Here is a 26587-nt window from a genome sequence, read left to right on the forward strand (position 1 = left end):
GAGCCTAGGATGAGCTTATTGTAAGGTCCTATTTACTTTTCTCTCTTTCTCTCCCTCTCTCATTTCCTCTCCCTCCCTCACCCTAACCCTCTCTTTCTCTCTTTCCCTATTAGATTTAATGATTTTTCTCTCTTTTTCTCTCTCCTCTCCCTCTCTCATTTCCCTTTCTCTCTTTCTCTCCCTCTCTCATTTCCTCTCCCTCTCTCACCCTCACCCTCTCTTTCTCTATTAGGTTTAATGATTTTTTTCTCTTTTTCTCTCTCCTTTCACTCTCTCATTTTTTCTCTCTCCTCTCCCTCTCTCATTTCCTTTTCTCTCTTTCTTTCCCTCTCTCGTTTCCTCTCTCCTCCCTCACCCTGAACCTCTCTTTCTCTCTTTCCCTATTAGGTCTAATGATTTTTCTCTCTTTTTCTCTCTCCTCTCTCTCTCTCTCATTTATTTTTCTCTCTTCTTTCATTCTCTCATTTCCCTTTCTCTCTTTCTCTTCCTCTCTCATTTCCTCTCCCTCTCTCACCCTCACCCTCTCTTTCTCTATTAGGTTTAATGATTTTTTTCTCTTTTTCTCTCTCCTCTCCCTCTCTCATTTTTTCTCTCTTCTCTCCATCTCTCATTTCCTTTTCTCTCTTTCTCTCCCTCTCTCATTTCCTCTCCCTCCCTCACCCTGACCCTCTCTTTCTCTCTTTCCCTATTAGGTTTAATGCTTTTTCTTTCTTTTTCTCTCTCCTCTCTCTCTCTCATTTCCTTTTCTCTCTTCCTCTCCCTCTCTCATTTCCTCTCCCTCCCTCACCCTCACCCTCACTCTCACCCACACCCTCTCTTTCTCTCTTTTCCTATTATGTTTAACATCTTTTCTCTCTTTTTCTCTCTTCTCTCATTCTCTCATGTTTTTCTCTCTCCTCTCCCTCTCTCATTTTTCTATTATGTTTAATGTCTCCCTCCCTCTCTCTCCCTCTCCCTCTCTCATTTTCTCCATCTCCCTCTCCCTCCCCCTCTCTTTCTCTCTCCCTCCCTCTTCCTTTTCCATTTCCTCCCCCTCTCCCTCTCCCTCTCTTTCTCTCCCTCATTTCCTCCCCCTCCCTCTCTCATTTCCTCCCTCTCCCTCTCCCTCTCTCCTTCTCTCTCATTTCCTCTCCCTCTCTCAATATACACAAATTATACAAAAATTAAATAAAAGAGAGAGAGAATGTACTCTCCCTCCCTCTTGTTCTCTCATTTCATCCCCCTCCCTCTTCCATTTTCTCCCTCTCCCTCTCCCTCTCCCTCTCTTTCTCTCTCATTTCCTCTCCCTCTCTCAATATACACAAATTATATAAAAAAAAGTAAAAGAGAGAGAGAATGCACTCTCCCTCCCTCTCCCTCTCTCATTTCCTCCCCCTCCCTCTCCCTCTCCCTTTCCTCCCCCTCCCTCTCCCTCTCCCTCTCCCTCTCTTTCTCTCTCATTTCCTCTCCCTCTCTCAATATACACAAATTAAACCCTAAACAAGTAAAAGAGAGAGAGAGAATGGACTCACCGTAAAGATTTGCAGGAGGGTTTGGCGGCTCCTCCTCTCCTTCGCGAACAACGGCGGCGGCGGCGGCGACAAGCCTTCTTCCTCTCCCTCTCACCCTCTATGCAAAACGGTCACTCTCTCTCTCTCGCTCTCCCTCTCGAAAACTTTCATGAATGCGCGAAATGAAATGCACTCGGGTTTCGGTCCGCCTTTTTTTCTCTGTGGGGCATCGCTATTAGCATCGCAAATAGCGACGCCGCTATTTTGTGTCGCTAATCGGCGTCGCTATTGCTTTGTTTCCTTGTAGTGTGCTGTAGACTTTTGATCTGTGATAAAGTCGCCTTGTGCTGGTAATTCAGAGCAGAAAAAGAGTTTAGTATTTGAAAAAATGCTTTTGTGGTTTGAAAAATGGTTTTAAAAGGACCTTTCCTCACACATGTGGCAATTATAGTGCGCAATTTGTTCAACATGTGCGGTGGGTATACCGTTGTTGCCTTGGAACTTATGCCACATATCAATGATATTTCCGCCATGATGGCATCTTTATGGCACCATTTTTTGGGTGAATATGAGGATTTCTAGCCTCTTCTTTCTTACTTTAAATATAGCTCTTTTGAATGAGTGCGCGGTACCTTTTTGAGTAAAAGCATGGTGACCGTTGATAAATAAATATACAAACTCAAGTTGCACTTTCTGTAAACTTTAATTCCACGCATTTTTTTTTCTCCTCCACAACCACAAACTTTGTGCATCACAAGTTGAGAGTACATGTACTCCTAACAAAACCCACTCATTCTCTGAAAGCATTACATTTCTCAAAGTAACAAACTTCTATTTGCTAAAATGAATAAATTTAGAGATATGTATATGTCTATGTGTTTATATGTTGATAATAACAATAATTTCCATATAAACCATAATTTTAATAAAGTACTTCTTAAGAACTTAGATAGAGAGAGATGGAAGACTATCTACTCGCAAGCTCCCTTCTTGGATATCTCACTATATGAAAAATCAAAGTGCAAGCCATCATTGAAGTGTGCACAAGAGGGAGCAAAGAGCTCAAAAGTACAAGAACAAGTCTTGCGTATTGAGTTGCTCATGAAAGTACAACTTGGGTCACTCTCACTCATCAATTGATGTAGACCCATGGGATGTTTATATAGCCTCAATTGGCTAGGGTTAGGGTTTCCCCTTCCTCTCTGGACCATTCACACTTGCCTGCCCTTATCCACTCTTGCATAAGGAGAGTTCATATGCCTATACTCTCAACACCCCCCTCAATGCCAGGTGGCATTGGAATACAAAGTGTAAGATAATGCCCCCCCTAAACCCAAACTAGGATGCCTTTATAGATTAGGCTACAAGGATAGTTATAGGAAAAAAGGATACAAGACTTAGAAGAGTCGATCATCGATGGATTGAGAGGCAAAATTGGCCTCTAATTCCTTAAGTACTTCAGGATGGTTAGGACTTTTACTAGTAATATGTCCTATCTTCTTAAATTTATTACATTTCATATTTTTTGGGTATTTTTTCCAACTGTTGTTTACAATATGCCCTTTTTTCTCACAAAAGGTACACTTATTGACAACTGTATGCACCAAGACTTGGTCATGGGATGTTGGAGTAGATTTCTGTTGACTGGTGTCTCCTTTTTTTTAATTCTTTTTTCTTCATCGAAACAGGATTGGATGGTACTTGCCAAGGTAGGATTGGGAATATTAGTAAGAGTTGTTACAAGTGGGGGAAAGACCTTTTTGACTACTTTTAAAAGAATGGCAATAGCATCCTCATCATGGATTGGTGCTTGCACTAAAGAAAGCTGTGTCATGAGGCCCTTCATATGAGAAATAAATTTTCCGAAGTCTTCTCCTTCTCTATATTCCAAGATGAAAAATTCAATCTTAAGGAAAATCTTAGTGTTTTTACTTGTAGCACCATAGAGCTTTTCAAGCTCATCCCATTTCTCCTTGGTAGTAGAGAGCTGATCAACATGATGAATCAAGGATTCATCTAAGTGTAACATGATTATTGCTTGAGCACATTGATCATCCTCCACATCAGAAAGATTTGTAGGGTCAACAACTCTAGTCCCTTGAATGGGAGGCCAATAACCTCTCTCTATCATTTTGTACTTAATGAGTACTTGCTAGGGGTGAAAATCTTTGCAATCAAATTTAGGAATTTGAGGATGAAGTTCGACGTAGGCTAAGGCCATAGGAAGGTTTTACTACTTGCTTAGTGCAAGCAGCAGTGTCTAATCCTTTATAAAGGGCCACTAGTGCAAGAACGACAACAATGCAGATTTTACAATTAAAACTTCAAGGTTGAGAATGGTTGAAAAGCATACATATGAAGTATTTCGAAATAGGACTTAGGTGGTCCTTGACTTCGACTAACCCTTTTTTATGTTTGATTGTTTTCCTTGGCTTTAGTGAAGTGAACTTTGGCTGCACTTCTGGCTCCTCCTGATAATGTGGCCTATTAGAGGAGTTATTGGTGGAACAAGGTTGATCAATCAACTCTATGCTATGGGATGAATCAGAGGAGAGTACAATGATACTCATTTCTGTTATTTACCAGCAGCAAACAGTAAGAAACATAAGCTAAATGCATCAGTAGTGCTTAGAAGCACTTGTACCAACTTCCATTCTTCTACTCATAATGAGGTCGATCTTTACGAGCTTAGTAGTGCCCATGGAGTGAGAGAAAACTCTGCATTTGAGCTCTATAGGGCTGTAACATATCCCGACAAGGGTTTTTTAGTGATTAGAATCATTGTTGATAATGCCCAGATTGAAAAAAATGAGAATAAGAAAGCTTGAAGCTTTGTGGCTATGGCTGCCAGGAAAGGCAGTAGAGAGGGAATGAGGTCAAACCCTCTTAGAGGGAGATGGCCCACTATGGGGGCTATGAAAGCCCTATGGTAGCCGAAGAGATTGCACCACGCTTGTGCTTATTGCGTGAGGCTCAAAGATGCCACGCTGCCTAGACTGCACTGTTTTCTGCTATTTCAGCAATGTTGCCCTCCTGCGCCCACAATGTTTGGGTTTTTCATGCCACGCTGCTATTCCTTGAGTTGGTGAAGAGATCTTCAGAAGGGATCTTGAGCTGAAATGCTCTCCCTAGGTCCTCCAACAGAGGTGGGTCAAGCTGTGGCTATGGAGGTTAAGAGGAAATATGAAGAAGATGAAGGCTCATGTGCACTTAATGGTGTAATGCGGCTGAGAGAAGCTAAGGATCAGAGTTGGCTCTGATACCATGTGAAAAATCAGAGTGCAAGCCAACATTGAAGTGTGCACAAGAGGGAGAGAAGAGCTCAAAAGTACAAGAACAAATCTTGCTTATTGAGTTGCTCATGAAAGTACAACTTGGGTCACTCTCACTCATCGGTTGATGTAGACCCATGGGCTGTTTACATAGCCCCAATTGGCTAGGGTTAGGGTTTCCCCTTCCCCTCAGGACCATTCACACCTGGCTACCCTTATCCACTCCTACATAAGGAGAGTTCATATGTCTATACTCTCAACACACTACTCCATCTTCGGCTTGACACGGCTTTTGTGCGGCCATTACTATCATTGTGGTTTCTTGCATGCTTTTATTCAAGATTTCGCTATGCATATGAATCCATCTACCATCTAAAAACGCTATATTAGGGAATTTGAGAAATTCCATGCACTTTGGAAATCACCAATACCTTCATTATTTGACCACATGGTCAAGATTTAGCCTCATGGCCAAATATTTATCACTTATTTGAAAATGGGACTTGAAAAAATTCCAAGTTTTCTAATATAGTGTTTGAAGGACATTTGGTCAACTTAGGGTTCCCATGAACTTGTGCACATGTATACCAAGCATAACAATATTGCAATTAAACAGAGAGGTAAAGAAGAGGAGCCTTAGGTAATGTGCATTCACATTTGATATCCATTCGAGAAAATTTAGTGAGATTGTGATATCAACAAAATTTTTTTAGAGACAAGCACGTGTGCGCGCGCGCATGTGCATGCACACGTGTACCGAGTGTAGGCTATTAAATAGATATAAAGAGATGATTTCCTCTATGTGTGTGTGTGTGTGCGCGCGCGCGTGCGTGTGTGCAGACACAGTGCGCATGCGTGCAATGAGATATCTCATTGTGCGCACGTGCGCAATGAGATATCCATTCATCTAACATGTAGGTGTCTATGGTCAAGTGACCCTAAACTTGTCCATCAATTAATGAGAGATCCATTCTTTCTCCCCCTCCCTCCCTCTCTCTATTGTGGATTAAACGTTATGAGAGATGCAATTCCTCCCTCCCTTGCTCCCTCCCTCCCCCCCCTCTCTCTCTCTCTCTCTCTCTCTCTCTCTCTCTCTCTCTCTCTGTGCATGCCATGCTTATGCACTCTAGAACCCAATTCAAGAGAGGAATTGATAGAGGCTCAAAAAGATGAATGCCTAATTTCATTTATCTAAGTCATTGACATATGATTTTCAAAGAAATCAATCCTTTTCATGACAAACTTTCAACATGCTCGTAGGCTAGGGAGGATTGAGTTGAGGGTGAAAATGGTGCCAACTCTACTAATTGGCATAGATAGGGTTTGAGGCTCATGATGCTATAGCCTTCTTAAGGATCTCTCTCTCTCACTATGGAAGTTTTGGCATGCATGTGCAGAGGGAGGTAATCTTTACAAAGAGCAACACAGTCTTTACAAAGGGAAGGAGAGAGATAGTAGCTTCTACCTAAATGAGGTTAGGGTAAAGGAAAAATCAACGATTGTTCTACTAGAGAATGCGATCAATCATGAGAAAAGATTGATGAAACTAAGGAACGTTGAAGCAATTGCTAAAGTCTACATAGTACATAAGTTGCAAATCTCGATAATATGAGTGGCATCCCTTGAACCGTCTTAGCATCAATAGCAACATCAGGCCTATTCCTAATTCTGAACCATATTGACCATGCATTTGTTCCAAAACATTCACGTTAGGATGCTGACAATGATGATGATGAGCTATCTCATAGCCTTCAACTTGGGATTCCACGTTAAAAGTGTGATGCATATTTGAAATTTGAAGCAACCCTTGCATATCTTGGGATTCAACTTTAAACATATTATGCACATTTAAAATTCTTAAATACACTCCAAGCATCAAAGTCATCAAAGTCTTGCTATAAGCAGTGGCTATGACAGATTATGCAACAAGCAAGACTTCTTTCTCTGTGTTGTTACTAAATGCCAACAACTATTATAATACACTATTGGACTACAACTCATTAATGTCGATGCTCTAGTTGGATGCCATTGGCTCCTGTCATGAACAAGGACTACAACTCAATGATGTGCACTTCACTATGCCTTCATCCCTTCTTTACCTTGCCATCAATGATAAAAGAATTAAATCATAGTATTAAAACTTCTCAACAAAAAAAGATACCAATATCTCATAATCAAGATACCTTTGCAAAGCTAAATCCATTCATATCAAGTGGTTGGAGGGGGACACACACACACACACACACACACACATCTTGATGATTAAAGAGGTCCATGCAAAATAGAGGATTGAGTACTTGTCAAAATCAATATATAACCATAACAAGAAAAGCATGGAAAGCTAGAGTAAAAGAGAGCTGATTACAACCACCTATGTGCTTGAGTGAAGTAACAACAAAAGCAAAAAAATAATTTGCAAGAGCAACAAAGGCCTTTACACCCTACATTGGAGGTGGCAAGCAACAACATCGTATTAACGCAATGCAAGAAGAAAACTGACATTCTTGCTCATAGTGAAGCTTACTCTCTCCACGGTCTAGCATGTCAGATTATGAATTCACCTTTATGCGGGGCCCACAACTTTGCCTATACAAACCATATGGGTTAATCTTGGATGTTGATATTAAAACACATAACTACAATCTCCACTTGTTTTCCAATGTCGACTTGTTTTCACTTAGAAATCACTTGTTTGCCCTTGGCAATCACTAAAACAAATTAACCCCTATGACTTACATTCAAACCTCCAATAATAAAACCCGTTGGATACATTCGTAAGATAATTATAATATGATACAAATTGATGAAAAGTCTCTCAATTATATGGAATATAGTACAATGCGTCACCTGAGATTTGATATTACCATCGTCTCTTACCGGCGAGAGAGCATGATACCATCTATGAAGTTGTTGAGATTGTGAGACGACTCCACGACAGCCTTGTGAAGGGCTTGTCGCATAAGGCTGCAACGCTGGCGAAGCGCAGCGCCTTGCACCAGCATCAGCGAGGTGACGTGGCTAGCCACGTCATGCCACGTGGCAAGCCCATTGGCGCTGTTGGTGCGCCGCGGCAGCTCCTGGCCGACGTGCCACACGTGCTCCATCATGCGGCAGTTCATACGCTGCTCGGCAAAAAGCGGGAAGCCGAGCATGGGGACGCCGGCCCACATGGCCTCCAGCACCGAGTTCCAGCCGCAGTGGGTGAGGAACCCCCCCACGGCCGGATGGGCCAGCACCTGCGTCTGCGGGACCCATGGCACCAGGAGGCCCCCGGGGGTCTCATCAATGATCCGCGTAACCTCTGCGGTGACAGAGTCCACTAATTCTGGTTCGTCCCGTGCTTTGTCGATGAGGTCGGGCCTGAAGGCCCATATGAAAGGCAGCTTGCTGGCCTGGAGACCTAGGGCAAACTCCGTAGCCTGCTGTTGCTGAAGAGTGGCGATGCTGCCGAAAGAGACGTACAGGACCGATGCGTCAGGCCTCCCGTCCAGCCACTTGCTCCATGTCTGGTCTTCTTGCCAGAGATTGGCGTTATTCGTGGCGACCGTAGTATGCGAGTACCCATTCTCATTCGACTGCAGATGGAGGTACTGTGACTGGTAATCGGGATCCAAGAAGAAGAGGGGGCCTACTGGTGTCACCGGCACGGACACTGTGCTGCGCGCGGGTAATTCCTCCACTGCCATATCCAGCCCTTTGAGCGTGTTCATGAGTACAGGGCAGGCTGCATCTCGCAAGCACGGCATGCGTCTCGTGATCATTTGGAAGATGGGGTCGTTGAGCACATCGTCCTCGAGGAAGAAGGAGGGCAGGTCCTTGAGGCGAAAGACAGGCGCGAGGCCCGGGATGGACGCGATGACATCGGTGTGGCTCTCGAGGGCGGAGGCACTAACACCTGTTAGGTACCGATCAGAAACCAAGAAATGAGCGGCGTCAATATAATAGCCACGAGTGGCAGTGATTTGCAGGAGAGCTTAGCCTGCGTACCTTGGATGGGTAAGATGCCCTGAGAGATGAAGAGGGGTATCTGGCAGTAGGCGGCATAACAGGAGGGGCCCGAGGTCCACAAGGCGGCGGCGGGTATGTCCAGCCGGGAGGCCACAGGGTGCGCCCAAGACAGCAGAACATCGAAGATGATGAAGGAGACAGGTGGTGCTGAATGAGAATTACTATTAAGCTCGCGGACGAGATCACAGAAGGGAGCCGTCAGGTTGCGATCGTAGGCCAGGATGCGTTGCACCCGGTAACTAGAAGGCTCTAAGTGCATGTGGGGGGGCAACCCATCTGGGATGCTGCGGAGCGTGATATAATTATTATCGGTGATCAGCTGCTTCATGGACTTCTTCAGGCGATCGATGTGGAAGCCTGTGCTGACGAAGGTGACCCGGGCGCCCCTCGCGGCCAGCAGCTTGCAGAGCTGCATCATGGGCTTGATGTGCCCTTGCAATGGGTACGGTAAGCACACCACGTGCGGGCGTCCATCATTCACGCCTGCAGCTGCTGCGGCACCACTCGCCGTCTCCTCCTGCCGCCGCTGCTGCTGCATCGTTGCAGCGGTGATCCCCCTCCTCTCCTCCCTCCCCCGTCTCTCTCTCCCACTAAGCCTACGTTTCTTCTGCAGGTCAGCTTACTAGCTGGCCCGGTCATTAGGTAGACACGGCCCTAGGCTTTGGATACCGCAGAGGCCAGCAGCTATGATTTGACATCAGGCTTGCGCCTTATGGCCCGGTCGCCCTAGGCTTTGAAGACTGCAGAGCACGGTCGCCCTAGGCTTTGGAGACTGCAGAGCCCGGAGAGCTATGATTTGACATCAGGCTTGTGCCTTAGATTTGACATCATGCTTGTGCCTTATTTTTTCATTGGATTTTGTGTACCGTCGGCTTACCGACCAATACCCAAGGTCCGTCACCGTCCATGCCTGAGGAATGGCCAAATTTAGCATTGCCAATTCATTGACTATTCCCTTGTATTTTGCTAGTCCCAAATGTTGGTTGACTATATTCCCTTGTAGTTTGCTAGTCCCAAATGTTCAGCCAAAACGTTTTTGCTAGTCCCAAAATTTCAGTAAAAGTTTGAAGCTTTGGATACCGAGAAGTGGCTAGGCCACATTGCTTAGATTGGATTCACACTTGGGTACACAAGGGGAGAGGATGGAGGAACTAATGGGCAAGGGCATTTTACACACATGTAAGTATTATACATAACCAAAGTACCTTTCCCATTAAATGGCCATTGGCTAAGGTCAAAGTTTTATAATGAGGTGCCTTTTGGCATATTTTTATTAATGTGCAAGATGTCACCCACAACCGCAAAGTGGGGCATTTTACCCCATAGGATAGCGCATAGCGGAGCCACTCAGATGTGGAAATTGAACTTCCCGAATGCACACACCTACCCCAACCATTTGAGCTACTACTTGTTGATAATAAATGTCCCCCCCAAAGCTACTTAACAAGGAATCGAACACATGAGCACATGCAACTCACCAAGTGTTCTTACCAAGCTGAGCTACCACTCCAAGGTGGTCGAGCTAAAAGTTGCTTGCTTGAATTTCATAAGCTCATAGATTCAAATCTTATGCACCACAAATGTCACATGATTTGAGTCTAGGTGCCACAAGTTTTGTCGATCAATTTGTTTATCCATGGACACTTCTCTAGAAGGCTCAATGCTCTTAGCATGTTAGTCCTACGCTTCTTTACATTTGTGTTGTCCATCCCCAAGTGTGAAACCACCCTTAGAATGTTGGCCCTTGCCTGTCACTTAATTTTGATGAGTGTTACAAGCTAAGGTCCAAAAACCATTTAACTCTTAAAACTATTTCTAGCCAAGATACTTTTGCATCTATGCCCCCAAAGCTCTTTGAAAGCGCACCTCCCCAATTTCTTGAAGAACAAAGGTCCTAATTGATTGAAATGCAAGCTCCTTTTGCAAGGGTTGCTAAAGCTAGTCAACCCAAATATGCACATCTCCATAGCAAATAAAATAAACATATTCATAGGTTTTCACATCATGAATGGAAAATAAAAACAAAAAAATGTAAATCGTACTAACTTAAAATATTACATCATCTAACAAAAGTCCATATCAAATCAATACATAAATGAAAGGCAAAAAGTAAGGCCAAGAATATTAACTAGACTTCCATAAAGCACTAAAGCACTAGTGACTACATCATTCAAGAAAAAAGAAAGGATTTTTAAGTTGTCCTTAGTGATCTAGCTCTCATATCCTTCATACTTTTTGAGGCTTCAAAGCATTCACTCCAAACCATTTCACATGGTTTGTCTGTCTTTAGGGAATTCAAGACAACAAACTCTATATATCAACAAGTGAAAGTTAATTTGGAGACTTATCCTTAAGCTTGTTCATTTTTTGGAAGCCTCTTTTGCATGCAACTACTAAAAGAGGCAAAACCAACAAAGATCTCCACATTTTTCCCACTGTTCACAATCACAACAATATTACCATGAAGATTATGCATATTTTCACCTAAGACAAATCATTATCTTGGTTAATGAATTATCTAAGTTTCTATCTATGAAAAGACGCGGGATCTAGAGCATGATGGCAGTGGCTATGGTGGATCGAAGAGGAAGATTAAGCTCATGATGACATAGACACGACTTGACCTATTACACAAGTGAATTAGGTTCCAAGATTGAGACTTGGACTCGTAAACACAATCTTGTGTATAAGACTGTCAATGACCAAGACACTAACTGAAGTGGGAAAGCATCATGATATTGCATTCATCATATATCAAAAAGTGGTAGTCAAGTACAATGCTTTATAGTTGTTGGATGGGTACCAGTTTCCCTTTCTATGCATATGGGATTCAGTCTGCCTGCATGTCCTAAGCCCAGAACTGCCTCATACAAAGAGGCCATAGTGGGTGTGATTGCAAATATCTCAACACCCCTCCTCAATCACAACTAGAAAGTACAAAGTGTGTAGAGGCTTTAGTGAGAGAAATACTTACAAAGTGTGGGCACACCATAAACATGGCAGAACACCAAAGGCTGTCGTAGAAAAGGCTAAGTGTGGGTACCACAAACATGGTGGACATCAAGAGGTTGTAACAGGGGCCTCACAAAGTGTACAGAGGTTGTAGTACAAGGCTACATGAGGAGTTTGCAAGCTTATGATAAAAGCATTTTGGGCTAGGCAATACAAGGCTAAAAAAGTAAGTAAAAATTTGAGTCAAGGACTGTGAGGTCCTTGCGGTTTTCGACATTTATTTTTACATAGATCTTCAATTCATTGTAGGTCTTCTTGTCAGTGTAGTCCAGGTTGCTCTTATTGATCTTGTACTTGTTCTTCACTTTGCTTGTAGCTTCAGTCTTCATGTCCATGTCTCCCTCAAGCAAAGACATCTCATTCTTTGGCATGTTAAGTAGAGTGTCTTGAGCATCTTCAAGGTCTTCAGATAAGATCATTGATTGCTCTTTGGTATAAGCAGCTCCAACATTACCTGCAAGTGATACAAACAAGACTTCTATGTACTACAAGTGAGCAACAAGAGTAATGTTGCTTTGCATCCGCATTAAGATCTTCTTGTTCATCATTGTCATGACCAAGGATTAGCAGAAAATCAACTTGAGAATTCTCAGATTTTATCAATGGAAGAGCAGATTATAGCGTGTCAAGAGACACAAGTAATGACAGTGTGAAAACACACTATGTAAAGACTATGTCTGAGTTGATGTCGAACTTGAATCTTCTTAGTTCAAGGTCATCAACCCTTCTTCGATCTTTCCATGTCCTTCCCCTCCTTGATTTGATGATGGGACAATAGATCAGAGTGGGTTGCTCTAGGTAGTAGCAAGAAAGAGAAAATGATGATATTTTTGAGCTTACGTAAAAATGGCTATGGAGTCACAGTTAGGGTTTCTAACAGTGGCCTTGTTTTTTTGACATTGCAGGAGCTATACTTGATGATTTTTGAAATTTTTTAAATGAAAATGAAGATGAATTGATGATCTATCAAAGCCCTATGCTCACAGGATACATCGCACAGTGCAGGAGACAATTCGTCAGTATGAACAGCACGCAAGCACAAACAGGGCAGCGATGGACAATCCATGCAATGCTGGAGTTAGGAAGGCTCAGTGTCATACTGTAATGTACTAGGAGGAGCACCCTGAAGTGATGAAGAGATCCTTAGAAGAAATTGTGAGTTGAAATGGCCTCTATTGTGAGATCCAGGGGGACTCCAAGCAGGGTATGTCCTTCAGGTCATAGTTGCAAGCGATGGCAATGACTGAGAATTTTGACAATGCCGAGCCTATGGTTGCCTGATGTCAGTGATTGAGGTGACAAGAAGAAGCTTTGGAAGTAGGAGAACACTTTTCTAGAAGGAAGCTCCTGGAGATTTGACATGTGGAGTGAGATATAAGAGCTTCAAGTTGAGAGGGTGCAACTGGCTATGGCTGCCATGGAAGCTCAAGTGAAGGTAGAGTTGAGAGATGAAGTCATGGACTGGAACTGAGCTGACCAAATTTGAAAAGGGGCTGAGAGAGAGAAGAGAAGAGCTAAGCCGATCTGAGCCATGCTAGACTGGGCTCTGATACCATGTGAAAAGACACAGGATCTAGAGTATGATGGCAGCGGCTATGGTGGATCGAAGAGGAAGATTAAGCTCATGATGACATAGACACTACTTGACCTGTTACACAAGTGGATTGGGTTCCAAGATTGAGACTTGGACTCATAAACACAATCTTGTGAATAAGAGTGACATTGACCTAGACACTAACTAAAATGGGAAAGCATCATGATATTGCATTCATCATATATCAAAAAGTGGTAGTCAAGTACAATGCTTTATAGTTGTTGGATGGGTAGCAATGTCCCTTTCTGTGCATATGGGATTCAGTCTGCCTACATGTCCTAAGCCCAGAACTGCCTCATACAAAGAGGCCATAGTGGGTGTGATTGCAAATGTCTCAACACTCTTTGCATTCTTACTCATTCATGATTAGACTTAGGCCTTCTCCAAGGTAGAAAGAGCATATAAATTGAGAGTAAAATCTAGCCTTAATCTTAAATCTTAATTTTATGATGCTTCTCAAAAAATGACTCAATTTCAAAGTTTCAAGGTTTCAAGCCATTATACTATTATCGTACAATTGACATCATCACATATAGCAATAATTATACTATACACAATGGCATAGTTAGTCTATAGGTTATCTTTACTATTTATTGTACGGAAGAGAGGTTGAGAGGAGAGAGAGAATGAGAAAAAGAGAGAGAAAAAGAGGAATAAGAAGGGAAAGAATGACTAAGAGAGGAGAGAGGGAGAGGGAAGAAGCCATGGAAGTTGAAGGAGAAGGCAAAGAGTTAGTTCTTAATTATACGTGGATGCTCTAAACTATGTCTCTTATACCTTTTATACCCCTGTCAATGTGATTGGGTATTTAACCCCTAGTTCTCGTGCATCTTGCTCATTACACTTCATCCCAACCCCGAAAGTTTTTGCTCTCAAAAGCAAAAGATAGGTGGAGGGACTTGTTAAAGTAACTACTGAGTGGGGCTACAATATGCACTTTTAGACCATATATAAAACGCATGGCTATAATTAATGTAGGTACAAAACTATTCTAAAATAGTGTGTAGTCTACATGTAGTATGGTGTCAAAATAGGGCATATCCATCTAGTATTCAGTCCATTGGGCCACTCGTAAGTGGAGAAATTGTTCCATTATAGTGATTGGGTGCCAAGAGGCTTCTTCTAAAGGGAGGCTTTGCCATTTGATGAGGTATTTCTTGATGGATTGAGATCTTAAGTGTTTATCTAATTACCCAATGATTGCCTTAGGGATATACTGAATGATGTCTTCTACGTCTATAAGAGGTAGCTCCTCCATATAATCCATTGAGATGCTAATGAAGGACTTCAACTAGTTGACATGAAATACATTATGAATCTTAGTATTGGATGGAAGCTATAATCAATAAGCCAAGTCACCAACTCTCTTTAAGATTTTTTACTACTACCCTCCTTGAGAGTGTAGTAGCGGGACTTAGGCACTTTCAATAGGACTGTAATGAAAGAAGATGAGAGGAGAGAGAAGAAGAGTTGAAGAGAGAGAAAGAGAGCAAGAAGAATAAGGAAGAAGACTAGAAGAAGAGAGAGAAAGAGAGAAAAGAGGAGAGAAGAAAGGAGGAAGCCATAGAAGCTGGAGATGAAGCTGAAGAGTATGATCTTGATAATAATTGGTTGCCCTAATCTGGGGCTCTTACACCTTATATACCCCGGTCAGTGTGACTAGGTGTCTAAACCCTAGTCGATGTGTATCCCGCTTGTTAAAATCCATCCCCACTCGGAAGGTATTTATCCTCAAAAACAAGGAGAAAGAGAGGGGAGTGATGGGTGGGCTAAGGGAGGGTTGTAGAGTACTACTCTGAGCCCTTTGACAATGAAAATTGGGTGGGTAGAGACTAGGGACAACATGTAGTCTAGGATTGGTCTACTAAAGTAAACAGGTCATAACTTTTGATAGGCTGCTCCAAATAGGGTGTACCACATCTCAAAACGGAGCTTATGATGAGTACTTTCAGCCTATGTAGAATGCACATGCCTGAGATTTGAGTAAGCACAAAATTATTCTAAAACAATGTGCAGTCTGCAGGCACATGGTGGTCAATTGAGGGATGACCGGCTAGTCTTCCAACCGTTAGGCCTCACGGAGGTAGAGAAACTCATTGATGATGGTTGCTGGGTGCCAAGAGGCTTCCTCCAAGGGTAGGCCTTGCCATTTGATGAGGTATTCTTTAATGAATTAGGACCGTAAGTGCTTATATCACTGCCCAATGATTGCTTCAGGGATATATTGAGTGATACCTTCTTCATCTATGGGGGGAAGTTATTCCACATAGTCTACTAAGGAGCCTACAAAGGGTTTCACCTGGCTGACATGAAACACATTGTGGATTTTGGTGGTAGGGGGGAGTTCTAAACGATAGGCCAAGTCGCCAACTCTCTTCAAGATCCGGTACGGGCCATAGAAGCGATGGGCCAACTTATTATTGCTGCCCTCTTTGAGAGTCAAGTAGCGAGACTTAGGCACTTTCAAAAGGACCAATTCCCCTTCTTGGAATTCCAAATGCCTTCATTTCTCATCAACATAGAGTTCCATGTGTGTTTGGGCCCTTTGAAGGTTCATTTTGCATTGTTGAAGTAAAGCTTGCATACAATCCAACTCAGCCTGACTCTGAGGATTGATCTTATCATTAAATAAGACTGTGGGGAGGGGAACCTTATACCCATATAAGGCCTCAAAAGGAAAAACTCCAATGCTAGAGTGTGTGGAGTTATTATATGAAAACTCAACCAAGTGAAGCCACATATCCCAACTGTACTGTACATCATGGCAAAAGTACCTCAAATATGTCTCAAGCCATTTGTTCACTCTTTCAGTCTGGCCATCAGTCTGAGGGTGGTATGCTGTGGACGGAGCAAGCTTGGTCCCCATGGAGGTGAAAACTGTCAGCCAGAATTTACTCATAAACTTTGCATCCCAATCATGTACTATGACTTGTGGCAAGCCATGCAACTTGAAGAATTTTTTCATAAACTAAGTGGCCACCTGAAAGGCAATGTATTGGATCTTAGTGGGGATAAAGTAGGCAGCTTTGGTGAGGCGATCAACGACCACATAGATACTTCTCCATCCTTTCTTAGTTGCAAGAAGGCTAGTGATAAAGTCCATCGTGATGTGAGTACATTTCCCTTCAGGGATAGGGAGAGGCTGCAAGAGGCCAGCGGGCCTGAGTGTACTATCCTTGTTCTGTTGGCATGAGACACATTTGGTCACAAAGTCCTTAATATCACTCCATAAGCCTTTCCAATGAAGGATCTTGGCAATCCTATCATATGTTTTGAAAACACCCAAGTGACCAACAGAGTGGGGGAATAATGCATCTCTTCCATGATCTTCTGTGTAAAGAGGGAAGTGCGAGGGATGAGGATCTTGCCATGGGACCAAATAAGGCCATGCTTGAGCTAATATTGGGAGTTTTCAATCATGACCCCATGTTGTAATTTCTGAAATGTGTGGCTGAAGTGATCATCTAACAAGTTAGCCTCTTGAAGCTCTTCAATCCAATCATTGTGCAATTCTGAGATAGAGGACACTCTGCACGCCCACATTCGAGAGAGTGAATCAACCACAATATTATCCTTGCCCCAAGTGTGTGAAATATCAAAGTCATAGTTCTGTAAGGTTGCCACCCATTGCCTTTGCTTAGGAGTCAAAGTAGACTAAGTCAAGAAGTACTGGAGGACTTGGTGGTCGCTTTTACTTGGAAGCGGCTGCCATACAAGTAGTGGTGCCATTTCTTGATGGCATGGAGAATGGCCAACATCTCCTAGTCATATACGTTCATTTGCATCTCTTTCTTATCAAGCTTGTTGCTCTCAAATGCAATCACACCATGCTCTTGCAACAATACTACACCAATACCCCGGCCACTTGCATCACAATGAATGGTAAATAGCTTAGAGAAGTCAGGGCAAACAAGGATGGAGGTTGAAGTAAGCATGTTCTTTAACTGTTTGAAGTTATGATCTGTAGTGGCATCCCAAAAGAATGACTCATTTTTCAAGCAATCAATCAAAGGTGCTACAATGGTGGCATAGTGCTTAATGAAGCATCTTTAGAATGAAGGGAGACCAAGGAAGCCATGCAAAGAAGTGGTGGTGGAGGGAGTGGGCTAGTCTCTAACACATTGCACCTTCTTCAGGTCAGCCTGTATACCATTTTTGCTCACAATGTGTCCCAAGTAATCCACAGATGCCTGCATGAATATACATTTTCTCTCCTTAGCAAAGAGTTGATGCTCTCTCAATATGTCAAACACCCTCCGAACGTGTGTCAAGTGCTCCGTGGATGTCTTGCTATAAATGAGGATATCATCAAAGAAAATAAGCACAAACTTGAACAGAAAGGGCTGTAGAATTTTTTTCATGAGGCTTTGAAAGGTGGCGGGGGCATTAGTCAACCCAAAAGGCATCACGAGAAAATGATAGAGTCCACAATCAGTCTTGAAGGTCGTTTTGACCTCATCTCCTGCCCGCATACGAATCTGATGGTAGCCAGAGCACAAGTCAATCTTAGTGAAAAAGCATGCCCCTTTCAACTCATCCAGCAAATCATCAATCCATGGGATGGGGTAGGGTTCTTCATTGTAATTTTGTTTAAGTCTTTGTAGTCAATGCACGTGCGAAAGGAGCCATCTTTCTTTTTGACTAAGAGGATGGGGTATGCATAGGGGGAAGAACTCGGTTCAATGAAACCCATCTCTAACAACTCCTTGATTTGCTTTGCAACCTCTTCACGCTCACACTTGGAGAGTCTGTAGGGGGGTTTATTCACTGGCTTGGAATGGGGCTCTAGGTCAAGTGGGCGGTCCACTTGTCTCTTGGGGGGAAGGGATATATGCATCTAAAATAGGTCATTGTATTCCTCAAGTAAGGCCTGCAAGGCTGAATCATTAGATACTGCAGAGGGCTGATCAGAATTGTCCTTATTTAATTGCAAAACAAATATTTGTGAGCATTTCTTAAACTCCTTTTTGAGTTGCTTTATTGTAATGAGCTGAAAATTAGCATGATCTTGAACACCGTCTAGGTGGATAGGCTATCCATGCATCATAAACTCCATGTAAAGCTGAGAGAAGTCCATAGAAATCTTCCCCAATTATTTCAGCCAATCACAGCCCAAGACAACGTTAATGGGGCTCATATATAGGGCAATCAAATAAACCAATGCCACATAATTTTCAGCCAATCATAAGGGAACTGCAGGACATACATGTGTGCTAATTTCTTCTTCTCCATTTGCTACTTGGACCTTCAAGGGGTGGTGTAATGCCATAGGGGTGCATTTCAACCAATCAATGGGTGGCTGATTTATTGACAAAACTATGAGTTCTTCAACTATCCACGAGGATAAAAGCATGCTTTCCATTCATACTGCGTTGAATGCGAAGGGTACTAGGGCTGCGAGAACCCGTCCAAGCATCCAAGGGGATCGAGCAAAGGGAAGTGGGAGGTGGATGGGATGTTAAATCAAGTATCTATGATGGAGCACCACCCGGGTCAAAGGAAAACCCATCCTCGGGATCATAGAACTACTTATGATCAACATCCTCCATAGGCTCAGCCTGGTCAATGGGCAAGTCATCCTCCTCAATGTGCCAATCTTCCATGACATACATGCTATGAACTTTGACCTTAGCTGTCTTGTATGGGCATTTGGAGGCATGATCTGCCATGTACTTATCTCTACACTTAAAGCATAGGCCCTTTTCCTTCCATTCCTTCACAACATTTGGGAATATGAACCATTGGCTACTGGATCCATGGGAAGGTGATGCAATGGACTGTTTATTTTCAGCATACTTATTCTTAGCATTAGATCACGATGCTGTCCCAAAAGTGCCCATTTTTCTTTTAGCATGGAAGGTGGGATAAGTGGGTACTTTCAAGATATTATTAGGCCGAAAACCACCTCCGTATGGGGCTAATCGTGAAGGAGTGCAGGGTTGTTATAGTTGTGCAATTTAACATCATTGCTAATGCTCTCCACATACATGGTCAAGTTCATGAACTGATTTGTGTATTCACATAGAGTGAGGTTACGTTGGTCAAGAGTGTATCATCGTCTTGCAAACCCCTCTTTTTCCACAGGGGACACAAAAACTTAGACCATATGCATTTTAAAATCTTCCCAGTCAATGAACTACTAATTCTCGCGATTGATATAGCGCCACCATGAAAGGGATGTAGGAGATGCAGGAGAGAAGAGCACACACAATGTAGGTGCTGTCAACAATGTTATGCCAACCTTATTACACTTTCATATATATATATAAATAAAGAATATGGGCAGTCACTATACACAAGCAGGCCCAAGGGGCTTTTACCCCAACAACCTCCCACTAAAAGGCCAATAGGCCAAGGAGTGAAAAAACAAAATAAAAGAAAAGAGACAGGGTGAGGAATCATGACATCTCACCCAATGCCCAATCGAAAAGCGAGCTGTGCAATAAGTGGCGGGAACCTCTTCACAATAAGAGTCAAGCATCCCTGACTCCATGGCATCCAGGAGATAAGCGATCCCATAGCTCTAGATAATGGATCAATCCATGACTGCTTCCCATGAAGCAAGCAACACAACTCATAAGTACACAATTGTAAAGCATCAGAGTGGCGCATAGCATCAGCGTAGCATATAAAAGGTAGCGGAGAGAATACAGACTCTCCAAGGTCAATCATCAAAAGAGGGCCAACATCCCAGACACAAGTTAAACGGGGTCTCAAGATAGTATGCAGCCTCAGCAAAGCGGAAGACTGAAATACGGTTGTAGAATCAGACATAAAGCGCATTGAACGTGCATCAAGAGGCCTGAGAGGTGTCTGCGTCTCATAAAAGACAGCATGACGGCTGTGTAGAACCTACTGGGCATCTAAATCCCAAAACTTGTAAGCCCAAAATTCACCATCTCCATCATCTGCGTGACATAGGCTCATGTGGTATACTGACAGATGCCTCGCAGCCAAACATCCTCAAGTGATCATAGGAGGGTCTCATGCCACTCCATGCCTCATGCAAAGTAATAACATCCAAAGAGAAACACGACGTCCGATTAACCAAGTACACTGCCGTCATAAGGGCCTCAGCCCAAAAGCCATAAGACAACCTAGTTGTGGTAAGCATAGAAGCAACCTTTGCCTATAAAGTCAGGCACATGGCATGAGCAATCCCATAATACCACGGGCATAAGAAATCAATGCCATATTTCTTACAAGAGATCCGTAAGCTCGAAGAGATAGCATGACTCTCATAATCCATCTGCAAGCATCTAGGCCTGCTACTAGTAGCAGAATCCATAAACCTGTCAATCATAGTAACAACATCCTCAATCCATACCAAAGGGTAACTCCAACCACGGTGGGTAGCATGATCCATGAACATCACAAAATATGATGCTCCACCAAGTGACTGGGAAGGCATAGGTCCATATATTGTAACATGGACTAGATCTAGAGGAGCATGCCTCACACAATCGCCATAAGCCAAAGAGGCTCTGCACATACCATGAGTACAATGAGGGCAAGTAACATGGGGAAGGGCAGGCAATAGGCCTATATCACATCTCAGTGTGTCGTACATGGCCTAGGAGACAATGCCATAACAATGCATGTGGTATCTACATAACTGCAACCATAGAATCTCCCACATAAGAGACATGCACTACATAATCACTGCCATATCTAGCACCTTTGGCTAATACCCAAGCAATCACGATGGATTTTCCATGAAGTATCCCCAAGAGAGACATAATATCTTGCATCATGAAATTGACTGACAAAGATCAAGCTCTTTTTGAGCGTAGGTATATGCAAGACATCATGGAGCATAAGAGAAGACCCATTTGGCAAAGCCAAGTGTGTCACAACTCTATAGAAACAGAATTTGTATCCTTTTTCATTAATTTGTCTATATAATGATTTATTAAATTTATTTCCTTTGCACTAATTAGATATAAAGAAAAGTGCATTGGAGCTGGCCACTGATGAGTGGTCACAGGTTATGGTGGACCCACACGGTGGGTTAGAGAAAAGATAGTTCACACTTCCACCTATATGACCCGATTGGGCGCCTGTGACTAGAACTCACGCATATCAGGGTTAGACTCGCACACAGAAAGGATTGATGCCTTGAAGTGTGGGCTAGATCCACCAGAACAGACAGTTACAATCAACAAGATGGCATGATCATGAAATGCTTGTATAATGTACATGTGTGGGCTGAAAGCTTGAAATGCACATTTCTTTGCATAGGAAAGTCACATGAAGATTCGGATACCATTTTTGCGATGTACACGGAAAAAGCTTTCATATGATACCCATATTGGGGGATCCCTAAATTTTAGGAGATCCCTAAATTTTAGGAGGTCCCTAAATTTTAGGAGCCTCGAATTAGCCTAAAAATGCTAGTCCTAAAAATAGGGATGTCATTCTAAAAATAGTAAGTTCTGTACTCTGACTGTGCTTACTAAATTTGGTTGTTTCTATTCTTGACAGTATTCAACCCAAAAAGGAAGGCCATAAAGAAGAGACAAGTGTCAAGACACTTGTCACACAAGTTTCCAAGTGTCCCACCACTTGTCACATCTCATGACATGTGGCTGGACACTTGTCTTGTGCTACTCCACTTTCCCCTTTTGTACTAGCTCTCCCCTCTCCTATAAATAAGAGCTCGTTTTTCTTCATTGAGCATCATTTTTCTTTGCTATGAACTCATGTACAGCACCCACAGATAGCCAGAAACTGGCCCCATCCATCCCCATCATCATCCCCCACTTCTCCATTATCAAATTCTTCCATATTCCCTCTTCTATCACTGTTGTTTTACAAGATAGCAAGCCTGTAAATTCATTACAGCACCTCCTTCTCGAGCTTTTTCTTCCATTTTAGCTACAAGAAGCAAGCCCTATCCATGTACTGCTAATCAACGATGGAGAAAGGCTGAATTTCCCTTTTTCTTCTCTCATACTATAAAGAAATCAGTACTTATCATTGCATAATAGATAATGCATGTGTGTTTGTACATCTTTGCATGATCTTGTGAGAGTGAGAATTACTTCTTCTCACTCTCAGGTTGATTGTAACTGAGCTCTTCCCTAAGGGACTTGGGTTGAGCAGAAATGCATTCCTTCGAGGGGGGGGGGGGGGGGGGGGGGGTTGCCCATCTTCAACCCTCAATCTTGTCTCCATTACTTTTACATTTTCATGGCTGTAATTTTGTGAGTAACTTTTATTTTCAGCTTTAAGTGTTCATTCTCTTGTATATTAATTCTCGAAAACAAGCGAATATCATAATTGTTAAGCATACTACGTTGTTCGGGACGTTTGCAAAGTGTATATCCCCTATACCAATAACATGACAATCCTACTCAAGGCCCAAAGAAATATATCCGTCAACCTCCCTGTAAGAAGAGAACCTAGATCTATGCGGAGTAACATGACAAGATGCCATATTGTCTAAAAGCCAATCAAAGGTATAGGCCATATCACTTAGCAAGTAATCTGCAGGGTAACGCGATGCTAGGAGTCTAGGCTCAGCTGCATCATCATGGGTAACTACATGCACCATACCACTATCAACAGTGATCTCACCTACTGTATCACTGACTCTGCTCTCATATCCAGTGCGGTGCAATCTTTTCTGCTCTCTAATCCACTTGAAGCATTTATGCTTCACATGCCCTGTCTTTTCACAATGAAAGCAAATAGAACCTGTAAACCTGTAGAAGACAACAACTGCTCTGTAATAGCATGAGTAGGGCTATCCAATACATCCAAGGAGCTCAAAGAATCATGGGAACTCTCATCAGAGAGAAGAGGCTCATCAAGAGAATTGTCTACATGACTAGAAGAGCTAGAAGTCGTCATAGCATACTGCAAAGGGGACTCATCCAAACCAGAAGGGGAGAACACAAAGGCATCAACCATGGATGCAAAAGCTCCCACACAGACAAGCCAAGCAGACAAAATCATGACATATCCAACCACTGGCTCGTAGACATAAAAGCATAAGTATGCTTCGGAGCCATAAATGCATAAGCATCCCCGAAACATAGGAGTATACATAACTTTACAGTGTCTCATACCATGTACTGACATACATGTCCAACCAAGAACAACAGGTGAAAAATAAACCTGCAAGAATTAAGCTCCAATAAAAGTCCAAATATCTGTGTAAAAGCATCCAGGTAAGGGGCTCTGTAAAATACATAGCAGCAGGCCATGTGCATACACGGGTGGCCATAAAGATCAACTGCTCCGTGACATACACGGGCAATAGCATCCCAAATAGCATAGATGTCATACAACAGAGAAGCAGGATGGCCATAACTGTAAATCCCAAGCACTATCCAAGTCCATTGATCAGTAAGTATCCCGCATATCAAATGCAAACGAGCATTCACAGCTCAATAGACAACTACGAAAACAAGGGAGCAGTTCACTGCTCAATACCTATAAGTGCATCCAAGTAATAGCCAAGATCCATAATCAGAGCATCAAATCCCATATAGCATCCAAGGTCGTAACGGAAAAAGCCAAGTAGTAACGGAAAAAGCCAAGTCAATGTCCAACTGCTCAAGGGAATACTCAAATGAATGTCGAGACGAGCTCAAACAACTGCCATCCACAGCCAAAGCATAATGCATTCACCAAGACATCATAACCCGTACTAGGTAGCCTAGGCATAAACCATGTCATAGATGAAATGCCAGCTACAAAGAAGTGACAGTCAAAAATTGAGCTCTAATCTCAGCTCAAAATCATTCCGGAGCATAAGCAAGACATGCGGCATAGTCCAAATACATCATGATATCATACCGAGTAGCCGAGAGCACCCTGTGACCAATAATAATAACCCAACTATAGCATAAATAGCTTCATCCCTGAAGTTTCCAGTGGCAAATAACAGTCCAAAATTGAGTAAAATAATGCTCAAACCAAGCTCAAATCAAGTGCCAACTCATAGGCATACATTCCCAAACATGTAAGCACCAACAGAGCATAATCGGGCATCAAATGACCATGTAGCATGAGCATAAAATGTAATGATAGGGGGCTGCCCTATTTTGGGCTGCCTATGGACTGTGTAAAATAGTCAATGTCTAAGCAAGATCAACTCCAAAACCATCTCACATGATAGGCATACATTCCCACATCATTCAGGGAGCATTCGGGGCCAACAGAGTGACCAATGTCAATGCCAATGTGGCCCAAACGTAAAATGCTAATGTAGCACTGCTGTAAACTATCTGTGAACAGTCCTGGACTGAAGTAAATTAGCCCACAAATCAATGCCAAGTCAAATGCCAAGTGCCAAGATCAAATGCCAAGTGTCGAGGGCTCTCATGAAGCCATTTTGAAGTGCCAAAGAGTGCCAATAAGGAGGGGAGCTGAAGGAAGAGGATCACGAGCTGCTTTCAAGTGCCAAAAATTGGCACAAACTGTAGGGAGGGGGCTGATCACGTTTTTTATGAAGGGGGGGCTCAAGGAAGCCAATAGAAGCCTCCAAACCAAGCCTCAACAAGCCAAGTTCAAGGGGGGAAGGTTCAAGCTTCAAGGGGGAAGCTCATCAATGGCTGCCCCAATTTGTAAACCGTGTTGTACCTATGTGGACTGAAATGAATGAGAGAGAACAAGATCTCATACCTTGTGTAGATGCCGGGAAGAGGTCGCAAAGGAGTGGCTCTAATACCAATTGAAAGGGATGCATGAGACGTAGGAGAGAAGAGCACACACAATGTAGGTGTTGTCAACAATGTTATGATAGCCTTATTGCACTTTCATATATATATGAATAAAGAATATGGGCGGTCATTGTACACGGGCAGGCCCAAGGGCCTTTTACCCCAACACACCATGTGTGGGCAAATCCTTCCAAGTGGAGAGAAGCAAAAAGTATGTTTTGATCATCAGTGCGGGGGTAGATATTGAAGTAGGACTCCAACTTGGACGTCCATTCCTCATGCAGATCATTGGGGCCATGTTGCCCATGAAATCCTTGTTGTCCATACATCTCGTGGTGGGCCATACATGCCTGGCTATCCATTCATCCCTTGTGGTGCATTAAGCCCATGTTGTCCATTATAACCATGCTATCGATGATTACCAGGCTGGCCATTTGTACCATATTGTCCTTGATGGGGTTGATTCATATGGGGTGCATGGGGGCTCCTAGGGAGAGCAGGGGAAATCAGACCAAGGGTGGGAGAAGGCCTCAAATGGATGTTGGCTGCATGGTGGATGGGGGAATTCAATAGGGGCTCATCATGCGCATGAGAGGGTTCACCGATCTCGTAGGTAGAAGGGAAAATTCCCTTAGCACCAAGTATACCCTGTGGACCATGCAATGGTTCCTAATGTGGAGGACATCTAGACTCATGCCTGGAGTCATTGGTCTTCTCTTGGGATGAAGCGGTCGCTAATTGAGCAACGAGAGTAGTGGGCCACTCCAAGGACATCATTTGGCAGTGGTTGGTGACCATATCATTATGTTGTTCCATAAGCCGAAGCTCATGCTGACAGAGGGTGTGATTGAGAAGGATGTAGGGTTTGGTTTCAGGCATTTCCTCCTGTAAAATATTACACGGCGCAACGAACAGAATCTGAGAAAGAGATAGAGAGTACACAACAGATAAGAGGAAAATCAGTAAATTATCTTTAGCTCCAAACAACTGATACAAAGATGGCTCTATCCACCCGTGCGCTTCCACTGTGTGAAGCTTAGATGGCGATCTAGACAGAAGATAGGTGAAGAGCTTAAGGCTAGCTGGAACAACAACTTTGACTAGGTGAAAGATGAATGATAGATGGTTGTGAAGGGGTTTAGCTTTTATAGCCTGCGAAGGCCATTAGGTCGGCCTGACCGACCTACCATATACGCCTCCACTAGTCGGCCAGGGAATATTCAAGGGAATATTCCCTTTACCATAGACCCACAACGGTCACCTTTTTGCCATCCAGTCACATAGACCTCATCTAATATACAAGTCAGGACTACACCAATGTCTGGGCTCACATTTGGCTTCTCCTCATAATGGGGGCCTTACAACTTTGAGCACCAAGGATCATTGGTGGAACCTAATGAGGGTGGGGCATTGATCATATCTAACACCTCCTATATGTCACCATGGTAATCCTATGCCAAGCTTGGTTCCTCATTTATGGAAGTCCGGGAGTCTCTAATCTCCCTCTGGAGGTCCTCTTGGGCCTTGCTTTTACCTTTC

General features: G+C 43.1%; 1 protein-coding gene across 1 annotated transcript; it reads right to left on the reverse strand.

The window, feature by feature from the left end:
• Positions 1-7374: 7374 nt before the first annotated feature.
• On the reverse strand, positions 7375-9458 carry LOC148031387 (UDP-glycosyltransferase 85A1-like). The gene is made up of 2 exons (XM_087684909.1): positions 8750-9458; positions 7375-8657 (listed from the first exon to the last, which is right to left on the reverse strand). The coding sequence occupies exons 1-2, from the start codon at positions 9306-9308 to the stop codon at positions 7636-7638; spliced, it is 1581 nt and encodes a 526-aa protein (XP_087541035.1). The 5' UTR covers positions 9309-9458; the 3' UTR covers positions 7375-7635.
• Positions 9459-26587: the final 17129 nt, after the last annotated feature.

The sequence above is a fragment of the Lygodium microphyllum genome, chromosome 9, assembly GCF_053477565.2.
Source record: "Lygodium microphyllum isolate KBCC chromosome 9, Lygodium_microphyllum_v1.1.10, whole genome shotgun sequence".
NCBI lineage: Eukaryota > Viridiplantae > Streptophyta > Polypodiopsida > Schizaeales > Lygodiaceae > Lygodium > Lygodium microphyllum.